This window comes from Battus philenor, unplaced genomic scaffold (genome assembly GCF_028537555.1).
Source record: "Battus philenor isolate CCGP_79_NKW_IND1 unplaced genomic scaffold, ilBatPhil1.0.hap1 SCAF_16, whole genome shotgun sequence".
Lineage (NCBI taxonomy): Eukaryota > Metazoa > Arthropoda > Insecta > Lepidoptera > Papilionidae > Battus > Battus philenor.
In genome coordinates this window covers 7130716-7146411 of record NW_027181678.1, presented here as the reverse complement: position 1 = coordinate 7146411, position 15696 = coordinate 7130716, and the positions used below count along the sequence as shown (strand labels likewise).

The 15696-nt window shown below is 36.5% G+C and overlaps 1 protein-coding gene across 1 annotated transcript in view; it reads right to left on the bottom strand.

Annotated features, from left to right (window-relative positions):
- The window catches only part of Oseg2 (intraflagellar transport protein Oseg2), a 31247-nt gene that overhangs the window by 8719 nt on the left and 6832 nt on the right, over positions 1 to 15696 (bottom strand). The window contains exons 10-26 of the mRNA XM_068762600.1: positions 15134 to 15266; positions 14747 to 14877; positions 13816 to 13904; positions 13565 to 13704; positions 12637 to 12764; positions 10450 to 10555; positions 9255 to 9476; positions 8379 to 8551; positions 7369 to 7485; positions 5814 to 5984; positions 5513 to 5581; positions 4600 to 4845; positions 4266 to 4407; positions 3750 to 3957; positions 3111 to 3327; positions 2173 to 2296; positions 752 to 863 (exon numbers count right to left, since the gene is read on the bottom strand). Coding sequence (XP_068618701.1) covers positions 752 to 863; positions 2173 to 2296; positions 3111 to 3327; positions 3750 to 3957; positions 4266 to 4407; positions 4600 to 4845; positions 5513 to 5581; positions 5814 to 5984; positions 7369 to 7485; positions 8379 to 8551; positions 9255 to 9476; positions 10450 to 10555; positions 12637 to 12764; positions 13565 to 13704; positions 13816 to 13904; positions 14747 to 14877; positions 15134 to 15266 — 2528 coding nt within the window. The remainder of the gene's footprint in view (positions 1 to 751; positions 864 to 2172; positions 2297 to 3110; positions 3328 to 3749; positions 3958 to 4265; positions 4408 to 4599; positions 4846 to 5512; positions 5582 to 5813; positions 5985 to 7368; positions 7486 to 8378; positions 8552 to 9254; positions 9477 to 10449; positions 10556 to 12636; positions 12765 to 13564; positions 13705 to 13815; positions 13905 to 14746; positions 14878 to 15133; positions 15267 to 15696) is intronic.

Below are 15696 nucleotides of genomic sequence, written 5' to 3'. Positions count from 1 at the left end.
CTAAAATTTGTTATAAAATTACTATTATGGTGTGAAAGATTTTTGATTGATAATAAAGCTTGAGAATGAATTTTTCCTATTGTATTAAAGTGTTGTAAAGTGGTCACAAATAAAAGTTTTGCGTTTAAATCCCAGAGCTTTAAGATGAAGGATGCCAATATATCTGAGTTCAATCTATGATTATTTTCTGTATACTAACGAATTTTGACGTAATCAAGTGGTCACTATAAATTATACAATAGTATGAAAAAATTTAAGTAGCCGTGGCAGTAGACACATTGCTCGTGAAACCAATAGCCGCGGAGTCACTAGGCTCCCGAATGGGTGAACGGACGATATAGTTAAAGTCGCGGAAGGTCGCTGGTTGCGGGAAGCGAAAGACCAGTCAACGTGGCAATCTTTGAGAGAAGCCTATGCCAAGCACTAGGAGTCTATTAACTGACCGTATATAAGTACCAAAAGTTTTATTTTAGCTATATTTTCGATAACTTTTTATTATTTTATTAAACTTCATTTAAACTGTGAATTGAATTTTAAACATAAAGCATAGTAAGCTTCAGTTATTAAAATTGATCTTTGACATTAAAAATAGAAATTGCTAGGACATTAACCAGCTCTCACTTAGGAGATGGACAAGAGACTGGCTCGGATTGAAATCGCAACATAAGATTTTCTACATTGTTGCGGTTTTATCGGAGTAGTCTGCATTTCTCTAAACAGGGAAGAGTATAAGTTTGTTGGAAGTGATCACCTGTCAGCGTGATCGGCCGCGCGCTGTAGCAGCGGCGGCACCGTCGCGGGCACCGGCTCCGCACTGTCCGGGAGATACTCGCGAGCCACTCTCGCTGCGTCCTCCCACATCTCTGCACCAATTATTCACTTTTATTTTATTAATAAACATTTAAAGGAGAATGTTTGTACAGACGAAATCGATTAACTCAAAAATCGTTTTATCGATCACCAAAAAAAAATGGTATATACAGGTTGATTGTTTATAGGTGTAAAAAATTAAAAGGGGGTAAGGCTAGCTGTTTAGTTTAATTACGATTTTTCTTAGTATATTATCATTACGTAATTCATAGTTTAAGAAATCGTTTATTTTTTAATAAGGTGTACCAGACATAATTTACAGAATGAACTATACAACCTTTAAAACTTTTACACCCTTGAAGACATGGTAATCATACATAGTGATTGATTATAATCACCTTATATATATCGTCACGGAAAAAGTTTATACACTATCTTTAATGTTGTAATTCGCCCTCTGTAATCTATTGTATACTTACAACAATAGGTATGTTATATATTTAGTTAACACTGTGTATAAGATTAACTATTAGAATTATATCTGCCGGATTCAACCATATATACATAGTATAATCATAACAAAATACATATTCACTAATTTCCTTATTCTTGGGATACTTTAGACAAGTCATTACATTATATTTTATTTGTCGGACAAAATTAATATCGCGCTCTTTTAACCGCACTTTTTTGCAAGGGAGTAAAGGTTGTCTATTTCACTTACAGCGGCCATTGAAATTAAATTATTATATTTTAATAACGTACCGCAAACGAGCAGTAATATAAACCATAACAAATTATGGTCAAAAATTTTACTAACAGCAAATTTTTCTAAAGCGTTTTCCAAAATTTAAATAAAAAAACAGTAAAACTTCGTCGATAGAACAGTGGTAGCTATTTATATCTACTATCAATTGTTATTCTTTTGATCTTCTTCTGCTTCTTCTTTTCAGCCAATAGAGCGAAGGCTCTCGGTTGCACGACCTATATACCAGGTCCACTACCACTTTAGACGAGCAATACTTTGAGCTATGTCGATCTCCTCGGTTCTTCTGCGAAACTCCACATTTTTGATTCGATATCGCAACGATACTACGAGCATCTTCCATTGTCCTTTGAGTGAACTTGCCGCTTTTTATAAGGCTCATCATAAACAAAATTTATATTAAACGATGAAAATTAAATATCGGTTGCTGTTTAGTGTTCAGATTATAGATTAAGGATACAAATTACTAAACCAAATATATAAAAATAAATCTCTCTAAGTTTAGCATTTATCTAGTCACCTTAAATTTACCTAAAAATTAGAAATCTTAATAGTTTTTTTTCTTTTTCTAAAAAAAATTAAAATATCAGACTAACCTAGATCTTTGTAATGCTGTACAACTTCGCTGGGTCGGTTGGCGCGAATCATAAGAGTTTCAAACTGCGCGAGATCATCACGTTCTGCTGCCGCACGTGCTCCTTCCACAAGCACCTCTTCGACCTAATTTTATAAATTTCTTATACACAATATATTATTTTTTTAAATCTATAAATATATAATAGAATAAGTCATACACACAGCAATACCTTATATAATTTTATGTAATAACAAAAAAATGACATTTACATATGTAAAAAAAGAAAAATATTTCCAACAAACACAAAGTACTCTGTACTCGTACCTAAATACAAAGCAAAGAAAACATTAAAACAAATAAAAGTTAAATATACTTAAAACACTGTTATTCAAAAAATGCTCGAACTCAGCAACATGCTGGTAGTAAAGCCAGCGCTGGTCTTGAGCGTCGTTTGATTGTTCATTACACTGAGGACGTAAAACTCTTTTCAACATAATTATCTTTGAAATAATATCACTTTACAATACGCTATTCTTCCTGAAATTCAGTCTCTAGCTTCGAGCCTTATTGGCAAGCTTGCAGTCGCTCGAGCCATGGAAAGAACTATGTACAGAATATTTCTCTCAACTGCTACCCACAAGGTGGACAGACAGTCTAATTAAGGTTAACTGTCTGTCCTTATTAAGATCATTGAAAGACGCTGCATGTAAATCTCTTCCCGACGGTGTTGCTAGATGTGTGACTAGCTTATGTCCATCAGTGAACATTAAGTTTCATTAAGCATTCAGCTGTGGACTGAAATGATCATGATGAACTAGCATTCTCACGAGTAGATGTAAACAAACTTTAATTCAGAATCTGGTTCTATTAAATTTTCAACGTTAATTTTTTATCGGACAATGAGGCTTAAGTGAATGGTTTAATAAAATTAAAAAGATTTCGTAATACAAATCTTACCAAATGCTGGGCGTGCGTTTCAGCAATGTGTAATGCGCGCTGATGGTGACCGCGCTCAAGCCACATCCGCACAGCGTCTTCAGGTGCACCAGCACGCAAGTACGCAGCTTCTGCACGCTCCGGCTCTTCTTCAGCTAAAGCGGCTGCCTCGTGGCGAGCTACTTCACGCCGCGACAATCCTCCACCCACTTCGCTCAGCTCACTGGCTAAATCCCATCTATAATAGTTCCATGTTAACACATTGTTAAAATCTAGACGACCGCCTATTTACCGATCTCGGCGATGTTACATTAATTTATTTTTCTTAATGCCAATGACTTCTATCAGTACAAAGTTAGATAGATAGTAAAAAAAAGTTATAGTTTTGATATGTAGTAAAAATATTTATAGCATTTTTTTTCTTACTTTTTATCATTACTTAAATATTTTACACGCCATTGGTTTTTTTATGAGTTTTACTACACATTAATTAACAGCAAATTAGCTACACCACTTCAAAGCATTTACACCTTCAACCAATCACCCTGTTTACTCAATCCACAATAATTTATTTCGTTTAGGCGAGAAAACCCTTTCTTGCATAAATAACAGTAATGTAATAGTGGCTGTTCAAATTTATTTAAATAAGACGTTGAGTACCGGTGCGCTTGCAGAGCCCAGCGCGCGCCGACGGCGGCCATGCCGCGTGCAGCGAGCATGCGCGCGGCGGCGGGCGGCGGCAGCGTGGCAGCCCACTGCAGTGCAACCTGCTGCTGGGCTGCGCCAGGGCCGTGCGCACGCGCCACCCGCTCCGCGTTCTCCCACTGCCCACTTGACTTGTACATCTGAATCGCACTTTTCCAGTCACCTACGTGCAACAAATGACGTGATGGTAAATATTCTTCTAAATGATGAAATCCGTCGAAACACAGTAAATTACTCCCTCCGTGTTCAACTTCCATCATCGTCGGTGTCAAATCATAATATACAAATATAAAGAAATATCAATTTAAAAAAAACACCTGTTTTTGGTATGTAATAAAGATAGTTTTCCCTTTTATACCCACACATAGACTTGCAGTACATGTACATATATTGGCTTTATAATATTTTTATAACTTATAATGAAAAAAATATATTTGGAAGTATAAAAAAACCTCATATGAAATAACATACCAGCTTGAATATAGTAAGTTTCGGCTGCCCTCAAGTCACCGGAGGCATGCAGCGCCTGGGCCACATGACGTCTAGTTGCTTCTAATAATGATGTACGGTGAGCTGCCACCAGACGTAGCATAGCTTCATACTGAGAAGCCTCCTTAACGTAAAAACATTATAAAGTAAGTTTAATCAATATAAAATTCCACTTCATAAATGAAAGTCACACGAGAATGGCGACGGATTTTTTGTAACAAAGTTAGACGAAATATAGCAAATTATTGTTAAAATCAAATATCAGCAATAAATTGTAAAGACTAAAAAACACAAGGAATGTACAATTTAAGCTTACCTTATACATAGAAATAGCCTCATCCGGTTCTCCGAGTCCAATGTAAATTTGCTCGGCCTTTCTCAATTGACCTTCCTCTCTGAGTTGCTCAGCTAGAGGCAAATATATATTCTTTGTCTCTTCTTCCGTCAGATGTGAAGCAGCGAGACGAAGGCCGTCCACCACGCGACCCGCAGCATTGTAAGCTTTGACACATCTATCAGCCATACCACATGACGTCAGAACCTTTTCAGCGGTATCCCAGTCCTAAAGATAAAAAGTATTTTTTTACCATTTCATATTGGTTCATACATAAAAAACATTAATTATGATACGTCTTTTCGCATGAAAATCTAAAACTCCGTGAAATTCGTGAGTGTGGAACGGTGTCGTCATATAGAGCGAACGACTTATTCCTATATACTAGTACAAGGACATTGAGACGTGTTGTATAAATAGACCTTACTGTTTTATGCTACACAAATATACCTTAAGACTACCGAACACAAATAGCTAAGAATAAATATATAGTGAATTTATATGCTCCACTGCATATGAAGCGAAAGGTATGAACAACGAAATTTCTCTATAATCAGCTAACGGATTTTGGCCTATCACGAGCATCACCTCATTTCTTGAAAGCGCATCCAAAGCAGCATTAACAGGATAATTTAAAATTTAGTTCTCTAAACCTTCTACGCGTTTCGTCAGGTCCACACACACTATTGCACCCCATTCACTAGAAGGCAATGGCTGTGGCCACCCGTGTGATGGATCCATGGAATGCTGAGAAATTATGTTTCTATATTTTTTGGTAGAAAAAGAAAGTTAGTTAAATATCTAACATTTCACTCTGATTTTTTATAATAAATCAAAAAACATGCGTTAAAAATAATAATACCTTCTAAACATACAAAACAATGAACTTGTATACCTGAGTGGAGATATAATGATCGCCTAATTGCTCACACTGCTCCTTTATAGACTCTTTATCCTCTATAACCTAGGTAAAACAAAAAAAAATATTATTTAATGTTTATACTTGGGCTGTCACTCATCGATAATACTCATTCAATATTCTGACTCTATGGCGCCAGAGGGTTGAACCTAACCTTGGTCGGTTGCTATTGTCTGGCTAATGATACTACCTGTTCGAAAAGCCTTAATGCTGGGAGAAGTGACAGAAGAAACTACAGCAACGCTTCTATCTAGAATGATAGGGTCTGACTAAATACCTGCACTATCTGAAAGGCCTTCTTATAGAGGTGCGCGCGCAAAGCGGCGTTCAGAGCCGCGCGGGTGTCTCCTGCCTCTATGAGGTGCGGCACAGCAGCACCCGCTTGACGGGCGCCCACTAGCCAAGCGCCCCAAGCTCCCTCGAGCTCCGTCACTTGTGATGGGCACGCCTACAATCAAAATCCCATATATCTACCAAAGTAGACATTAGACTCACTTTTCAGTAACCAATTTTTTTAGTATTATTGGCAGTAGCCACCACCAGCTCGGAAGGCTTATCAGCTGAGAAGACTTGGCTATAAATACACAAGTTGCTTTTTTAATTAAATTTAACAATTATATATATATATATATGTGAGTAGCACGTAAGTCTACAACAAGTTTATATTCGATCGAAATGTGTAAAACTTTTCTCACATTTCGATTAAATATCTTAAATGCTATAAAAGATTACTTCCAATATACTGCCAATTATAGATTTATAAGTAAGAAAAAGAGGATCTAAGATATCTTGCGCAACTTTATTATAAATGCTTACACACTCAGACCCACGAAGGATTTAAAACTTTCAAGATGAAAGTAAAGCATTACAAGTTTATTTTTATTTCTTGTGTTTTTCGCGTATCTATTACTACTTTTAAAATAATTGTTTAAATTTTGGCGTAGAAAGAACATGTTATTAAATACTTATTGAGAAGCGACATTATGTAGCCCTTATACTCCATGGAGCAGCGAAAAAACGATCTGAAAGCTCGACGGCCCCCAGTCAGGTGAAATAGAGGCCTCTCGTGCCGACGCCCCCGCGGGAAATCCCGAGCTTCGCTACCTCAAAAGAAGTTCTAAGCTTCAGAATCTTAAAATGCCTCATGTGCAGCAGTGAGTCTGGTCACAAAAACCAATACTTTTGATTGTATTAAATTTCTACCGTCGAAAATTATTAGCCTGCCGCAATTAAATATGAAAAACATAACCCATATCAAGGTGGTCACTATATTTAACGTTTTAATAATAAACTACGATCACTTAGTAAAACGAATTTTCTGCTTCGTACACTGCAAGTTATTAATAATAATGTAAATATATTATTATCAATGTTGCACAGTACACGAAATTTTTTACATCCTAACATGCCTTATTTATTTATTTACTCTTGATCGCTATTTATTTACATTAACAAGACATAAATAAAATATTAGGCAAAAAATATTGAGTACAAAAACGCGGTCTCGTCGCAAAATGCGATTTCTTCCATTCACCGTTGTATGAAATATTGGATTGGATGGATTCTTTAATAAAACACATTATTACAAAGAGCAGATGCACACCTTTTCGGTTGCGATTGACGTTAAATGTTTGACCGCTAAGATCAAGTATCTTACTCTTCTCTGTTGTATGAATAGCAGTAAATTTTTCTATATTTTTCTTTCTGAACTTCTCCTTCTTGTACATTAATAAAAACTTATTGTAAAAAATACCTTATTGAGCAGAATATTTTAATTTATATATTGAATAAAATTTTTATAAAGTCATTTCTTTAATAGGAATAAACCTTACCTCTCGTGCCAACTGCACAGCTCTTGCGTAATTATTACCCTTTGCATAATATTCCACAGCAGTCTTTGTATCGCCCTTCTTTTCAGACAGTTCACCGGCAAGCTCCCACCATTCCTCCTTTAAGCAATTGATAACAGTATTTAAAATACAAAAAAAAAATCAAATCTGGATCATATTTATCATTTTATTCATTAACTTAGTAATCACAACGACTTTTTGATCAGAATTTAATTCAATCTATGACGTATCACTAATAAGCAATACCAAATTCCTATTTGACCTATAATTGCCTAACATCAATTGTACATATACATTGTAATTGGACATAGAAGTTAATTAGTATACGGTGGACGTGAATGTTTGTTTCACTTTAAGAACGAAAAAATTGTGTGTTTGTAGAGCATTAACTTTGGACATTAAATTTATTAAGAACCTTAAATCGAGCCAAAGAATTTAACTCTCTACTTTGCAATTTGCTTGAATAAATGAGTATTTTATCTAATCTGATTCCCTTCATAATTGACACATGGACACAGCAGTGCCTAAATCATTGTTTAATTTTATTTTTTATGGTGGTGCCAAATCTTTAAATTAAATTTCTAATTCTTGCCCTTGTCTTCTCCATAATTGTGTATGCATGTGGAACCTGAACCCTTAAATCTCATACAAAGCAAAGGATAGACGAGATGTGGTGTTGGCGCCGAATGTTAAAAATCCCATGGAGTTCAAAATAAAAACCCGACTCTTCACTTTCATTGTATTGGGCTCACAAATTCTAGAGAACCTTAGATTTGTTAGCAATATAGAAGGAAAAATGGTTAGAAGACAATTACCTTCTTACTAGATTAATACAATTACAAAGGCATGCAATACCGCCTTTAAACAATCATAAAACAGAAAAGCCCGACAAAAATTGTAGACTGACGTAATTGGCCACAGTTGCTAAGTCATCTCCTCAGTCAGAAAACGACTAAAAAGAGTATTCGTGTTTATAATAACATGTCTATAACCTGCACAAGATGTGTGTGCACGGCGTGCAGCAGCTCGTCGTCGCGGAGCAACGCAGTGTGCGCGAGGAGCGCGGCGGCCGCCCTGCGCACGCGCCCGCCGCGCAGCCACAGTCGCACCGCGCCGCGCACGTCACCGCCGCCCGCTAGCAGCTCGCCCGCTTCGCCCACACGACCTTATAATCCTTTTACGTTAACAACGCTGTATATCATTGTCCGATTACCTAACCACCTCCTCTTATCCCTAGAGAAGCAACTCATTTGTTGACCAACATTGTCTGCTGATCTAATCCACGTAACCATTAAAATCATTTCTAATTACCCATTTATAGTAAACTTCTCATTAGTTATTTACGTCGACTTCACACTGGAAACTGTAAACTAGATTTTTTAGTTACGAAAGTACTGTAATACAATGTAAAAGAAATACAAAACAAATCGTAATGAAATTAAAAAAAACATGTTGCGGTATGCAACGTCACTTCGAAGTATGCTTCGGTAGCATCCGCTGAAACTCATTCATTCGGTTAAATGATGTGGTATGCGGCGTAATTGTTGATTGCTTATTTTCCCACTTGCGAAGGCTTACCAGTCAATGGTACAATTAAGAACATGCGAGACGGTAGACGGCACGATTTAAGTAAAGAGAATAACCGTTTTGAATGTCATGCGACATCGCGTTGACTAACTTCGCCACAAAAACTATTCATATGCCTCGCGACTTTCGGAATCCTTTATGATAATATTTCCGCGGACGTATTAAAGATAGCCATATAATTTATGTTAATACACGCACTCCGTATGATTTAGCCATGCCTTTTACTTTACACGTTTCATTTCATTTAATAAAAGTGACATTTTATTCTCCTTAAAACTTACCAGTTGACATTAAGTAATCCATATACCGTTGCTTTATGTCTGCTGTCTCTCCGGGGAAGTGTTTTTCTGCGATAGCGACGGCTTCTGGCCACATGTCATAGCGCCGATACATATCGAGCGCTAGACGTGGCTGGCCTGCGCGCTTCACGTACAACTCCGCCGCCTCCGACAGTTCGCCAGCCAAAATGCACAGCTCTGCTTGCACCAACGGACTTGACAACCCTATGCCATGACCCTTTGTTTTACATTAATTACCTTCAGTTCAAAACAAATTAAATATCGTCTAAAAACAGAAGGACTAGAGTTCATTAGTGTTAATAATGCAGTGAATTATTACGGACCGCTAGCCAATTTAATCATGGTAAACACAATTCTTTCAGTTCAATTAGTATCCAGTTGAAGGCATAATTTTAAACTCAATGGCTAATTAAGAGTAAAAAGATTGAGTACGAGGCGTGGTTAGGTGGGCGAACCGCGATGTTTCACTGCATTCTTAACTCACATGAAGTACAGATCTTTAATTATAAATTAGTCTACCGAAGTCGACTAATTAATTTTAGTTAGAATTTGTCTTAGAAGTTATCTAAGACAAATTCCATGTTAGTAAAAAGTGGCATACTAATAACATGACAGATTTCGTTACTTCCAAATTGAATCCTATTATGACAAATAATAACTGTCTAATTTGTAATGATTTCTCATCCTGGCATGTGTCATTAATAAACAAAAATATATATTTATATTAAGTAATGCAATTGAAATCAATAATAATAATTATTCTATCATACTAACAAATAATACGTATACTACTGTGCTGTGTTGAGAATTTTTCTGCGATATCTAATCAGTAATGGAGAGTTTCGTAGACGAACGAAGGTAACCGACATAGCCCAGGGATAGGAAAGTCGAAGGGCCAGTAGACAGGCCATATAGCGCGCAAAACAGATAACCGCTGGCCAAGACAAGCGCCCGCCTCAGAAATGCAAGCACAGCGGAAGACGTCTACCTACAGGGTGAAAAGACGACCTTCTTAAGATCGTCACCAGAATAGCGAATAGCTTTGCACCGCTACTACTAAAAATCTACTGGTTAGAAGCGATTCTATTGAAAATCTGTGTGGAAGATTATATTCAACACTGAACGGACGTCCCACAGCTAAGAGGATGAAGATGGAATGAGTAAATTTAAAAATTACCAGCCAAGACATCTCCGTCACCTTCAGTAGCAGCCAATTGCACAGCGTTATCTAGGAAGAGCGAACGCGCCTCGTCTCCCGCCCCACGGTAGCACTTCGCTGCTAACTGATACAATAATGTCACGTTGATACCTTCTAGAATTTTAATTTGGTGACTGAAAATTTAAATAATTAAATCAATGACAAAAAGACATTTTACAGTTTTTCAGACATTTTGACATTTTGTAGTTCCGCATTTGTCGATGAATTAATAATCTCTAGATAGACTGTCGCTTCGGACATATAACACAACTTTTCACTGTCAAATCACTATATTGCACCAAACCAACCATTTGCTCATATAAGTTGTAGGAAAAAAAACGATGAAACATCCTTAACCATGACAGTAGAAAGTATGTAGTAAAACTGGACTTTTTTACTTTTTTTAATGTTCTTTATTGTACACGCTAGGATACATTAAAATATTTTCATGGTAATAAATTAAAGCGTACAGTAAATAAATAATACAAGGCTTTCATTGCTCTCAGTAGCAAAACCTGCGACGACTTTGTTCTCTGGTTCTCGTTTTGGTAGTACTTCTTGTACTGCAGATTTCTCACTGAGATGGCTCGAAGAATCCTGCGAAATAGGCTTTCGTTCTCTACTCGTTCATAATGAAGTATTTGAAGGTGTCACCTATCACATCGCCCACAACACATTGATTGACGACAATATTTCACAGAACGATTTGATGACAAACAATTGAAGCAGAGACCTTTCGATTGAACCAACTGTGATCTCTGTTCAGGGGATTGCTTTTCAAATTGTTTGCATTGTTGAATAATGTGTCCTCTTTAGAGTAGTACTCTTTAATGTAGTTTTTGAAATGAACTTAGATTGGTATTTTTATTAATAAAAAACTCGAACATATCATAAAATGTCTGTCACTCGTCGCAACCACCCGTAAACTTTGGCAAATGTATCTGTGGCAGATTGATGTCAACATTAGTAGCGGGCGTGTCACCAAACCCACTGGAAACGGCTACTCGAACTTCCTTTTGCTAGTCTTTCACGTCATCCTTTAGGCGCGACTTATACTCTAAAAACTTCCTCCCTTCATGTTGCCTTAACGTCCTTTGATATACCAGCGCTTAACATGAAACGAATTTTCTCAAAGTCCTTCCACCATTTCTCTAAATTCTCGATACGCGTCTCAATAAAAGAAACCCTGTAATTCGTGCCGTTGGGGACTTTTTATAGTTTGTAAAAGATTTCTTTAGACGTACAGCTCTTCTTGTTTCATATAAGTTTGTCCATGATGAAAGCCCAATTAACTAAACACTTCATAGTAAAGTCAAGTTTATTTAGTCAACAACGTCGATTATAATGTATTAACTCCAAAATTTTTAAAGTTTAACTATGTCTGAAAACAAACACTCATATCTATGGTTTATTTACTCCAAACACTAGGTCCACAAACACGGATTTTTTACAAGTCGAAAATCAATTTTAGAAAATAATACAATTCCTATGAACACTTCATTCGTCTTTTTTCTTCGTCTTTAGTCTTTCGTATAACAACACGAATTTTTCTAAGTTATTAACACGATTACTTTTTGCACTTTTCTCATTCATTTTCACAAGTCCTTTTCTATATTTGCCGGGTTTCAGCACCAGATGTCGCTTCGGACATGTAAATAACACACTTTTTCTCTGTCGAATCACTATATTGGACCAAATAAACCAATTGTTAGTATTAGTCGTAGGGAAGAAAAACCATACAGCGATGTAAAAAAAAACTAGTGGCGCTTCCTGTTGTCGACTAGCTGAAGTAATTAAATTTAATATCCATTTAAACAAGACGTAAACATTAAACCAATATTACTTTTTTTTAGTAAATTGAATGTAATCAAAAGAACCTTTTCAACTTACTTAATTGCTTGGAAATTCTAAAATCTTGACCTTGGAACAAACAAAATAATAACGAACGAGGAAGATCACGTAAACGTTCCTATTTTTAAAAAGTGATTATGTAAAACATCCTTTAATGAAAAAAAAACTAAGTGTATGTGATGATGTCTATTACAAAATATTTTTATTTACATTTAGTACAGTTAAAACATTAGAATTCAGGAATTATGAATACATTAAAAACTAAGACCAATGTCATATATATAAATTAATGTGCTATAGTGGTATCATGAAAACCTGAATATGATTAGTTGCGAGCGCGGTGTCGGCGAGCTGACGCCAAAGCGCGGTCACGTCGGCCCCTCCGCCCACACCCTCTAGGTAGCTGGCGCAGGTGTCCAGGTCACCGCCACCGAGTGCACTATCTGGTTAATCGGAACATTTTTTTTCTCTCTTTCTAGTAACGTTTACCCGTTGATATGCTCGACTCGAGCCGTTACATTGGTTATTTTACCGGATCGAGATTAAATGTAACCCACTTAAAATAATTCATCAATAATTAAATCAATTACGTGTAATAAAATATAATCTTGTAGTTGTACAATATCTTTATGATTTTCTTAGAAGTAAAACAAGTAATTATTAAAAAAATCTATTTAGTAACTTAACTTTATAAATCTTTTGCTTTTACTTGTCCAATTTGAGCCTGGTGAAACATCAACAAACGACCTCAATCGAGAAAGAAATTATTAATAAAATTAAGGTAAAATAGTAAGGTTTCCCTAACTTTAATTGCAATTTAGGATTAGAGAACGAGCTACTAAAATGAAAAAATGGCGAATGAATACTTATTTATCACAAAGTTTGTTAACAACGTGTAAAATAGATTAACGCTATTAATTTTAAATTCAGTAAAGTTTTATCCACTGTAAATTCCAGTGCAATGGTGAACAGTTTTGGAGAGATTACGTCCCTCTGTCTCACACCTCTCTGCAATTGGATTGGTTTCGAACTCTGGTTCTGTAGCCTGACTGACATGGTAGCGTTTTCATACAAATAAAAATAAAATTACAAAATTTAATAAACATTGGAATCACAGAGGGACAAACACATCATTCCTAAGGTGTGCAGTCTTCTATAAAGTCATTTACAAATTACAAATGCGTGTTCCTTATTCCGATCAGTTATCTAATGAGATTTGATGCAATCCGATGTTGATACATACTAAAAGCAAGGCGATGTTCGTCAAGCTGTATGAAGGGCAGCTGGCCGCCCTCCAAGATGACCCGGCGCGCGCTCACTTGCACAGCGACGCCGCCCTCGCACTCGACTGTCTCCACGCATCCCGGCTCCCACGCACTATACCTTTAAGTTATAACATATTTTATGTTATATTCGAAAGGTTCTCGAGAGAAGAACACAAGCCGTAGACCAGGCATAGGTAGCTATAATCGATCATCCTGTATATGTACTTACCATATGAGCAAATGACTCTGCGTCTGCGCAACTACTGCGTCACTGTTCTCGATCCACTGCACGAAGCTCACGTTACGCGCAATGCACTCCTGCGCATATCAGGGTTAGTCATACTATTTAAAAAGTCATCATTCTAGCTACTTGTCCTTTACGAAAGGTCATCTAGTGCGGAAAAATGAAAAAAAATCCACGAGGGCGCCTAGTAATGGATACTAATATCTTTCTGTTCTAGACATGTGTTGTGAAGAACAGGAGGCCGTGACACGTACAGAAAACTTATGGTATAGAAGCAGCTACTCGATAATCACACAAGACAAGACAAGCCTTTATCTACAAGGGACTGATAGAACAGGAGTAAATAACATGATCATCATGTTAGTTGTTTAACGCTCTGTACAAGACATGGGGAGGTCTATGCCTTCTTGTTTATGCCAAATATCGCCACGACGAGCTTACTTCTTCCCACGTCCTTGACTATGTTTGTAAACATATGTGCACAAATCGCTTTTACTTATAGAGCTGGAAATGCAAAACTTTTGACATACATTTTAGATTATTATAAAAACATATAAAAATAGCTTGTTTTATAATATAATTTATAAAATAATATAATTAAATTTTTGCTTTGGAGCAAATCTCTAATAAACGAATCCATTAGCACTTAGTACGGGAAAAAAGAAGGGGAGGCTCAGTATCCGTGACATGATGACCCACGGTGAAACTAAAAGAAACTTAAAAGATCCGCACAAGCTCTACAGGTACAGCTCTACCATTGGCCCGATGCAGTCGCTCTCAGCGGCATCTGTATGCGCGCTACACAGACGAGCAAGTGAGTTCCGGAGCTGCGATGGGAGATTTTGTATCCGTTTCCACAGCAGAGGTAGAGTCATGAATGCATTCCCCTCATGTAAAATTAAGAAATGACCTATACCTTGTCGGCGGTGTCGAGGCGAAGCAAGGTGAGGGTGCGACGAGTATCCCGGAAAAGTAGCAAGCGCGCGCTCTCGTTTAATTCCAGCCAGTCCACGCGCGCCTCGTGCCACCATTGCCCCACCTGCACCCCTACACCGGGAAATCCCATAGTTTGTAAATATAGATGTAATATTCTTCCTTTTTTACTTTTTGTTGAAGTTAACATTACAAATTCCGGAATTACCAATAATATATTTAACTTCATGGTATACAATCGTACAATGAAGCATAAAAGAATTACTAATATATTATTTACGTGTTGTGGATAATTGCGATAAGTTTCTTTATTGATAGTTGTTATTTTTATAACACTCATGTACCACTACTTTGTTTAATTAAAAAGCACCTGTAACTAGATCTAGAACGGCGACAGTCTGCTTGTCCAGCAGGTAAGCAAGGTGTTTCCGATCGGCAGAATGCGTAGGTCCTTCATTAACACGCACACTTAAGACGTGTGGATTCACTCTCTCCGTACGTACCTGAAATTATTTTTTTTTTATTATTTCGTAAGGTGTTTTAAGTAACTCTTAATTCCTAAAGTGCCACTAAGGCGTAAAGGATACGATACATGACATTGCATACAAAATACAATATTTCCAAACGATTACTTAATAACAGGAAATGTATAGAACATGCTATTAGATAACGAGACAAAATAAATAGATAATCTATATGTTATATTACGCCGGAATCCTCAAATTTATCACATTTTTATAAAATAAAACCAAGTTGTAAATATATAAAAATGTAACGTAACTATAAAAACGTAATATGGTAGTAAGAATTTTACTTTTCTCTTAATGTTTTCAGTAAAACACAAACTTGCTAACAAAAAGAAAATACATATAGTAATTTACCATACAAGCTCTACGCGGTTTAGTGGCTGCTTCGTATACAACAATTTTATGA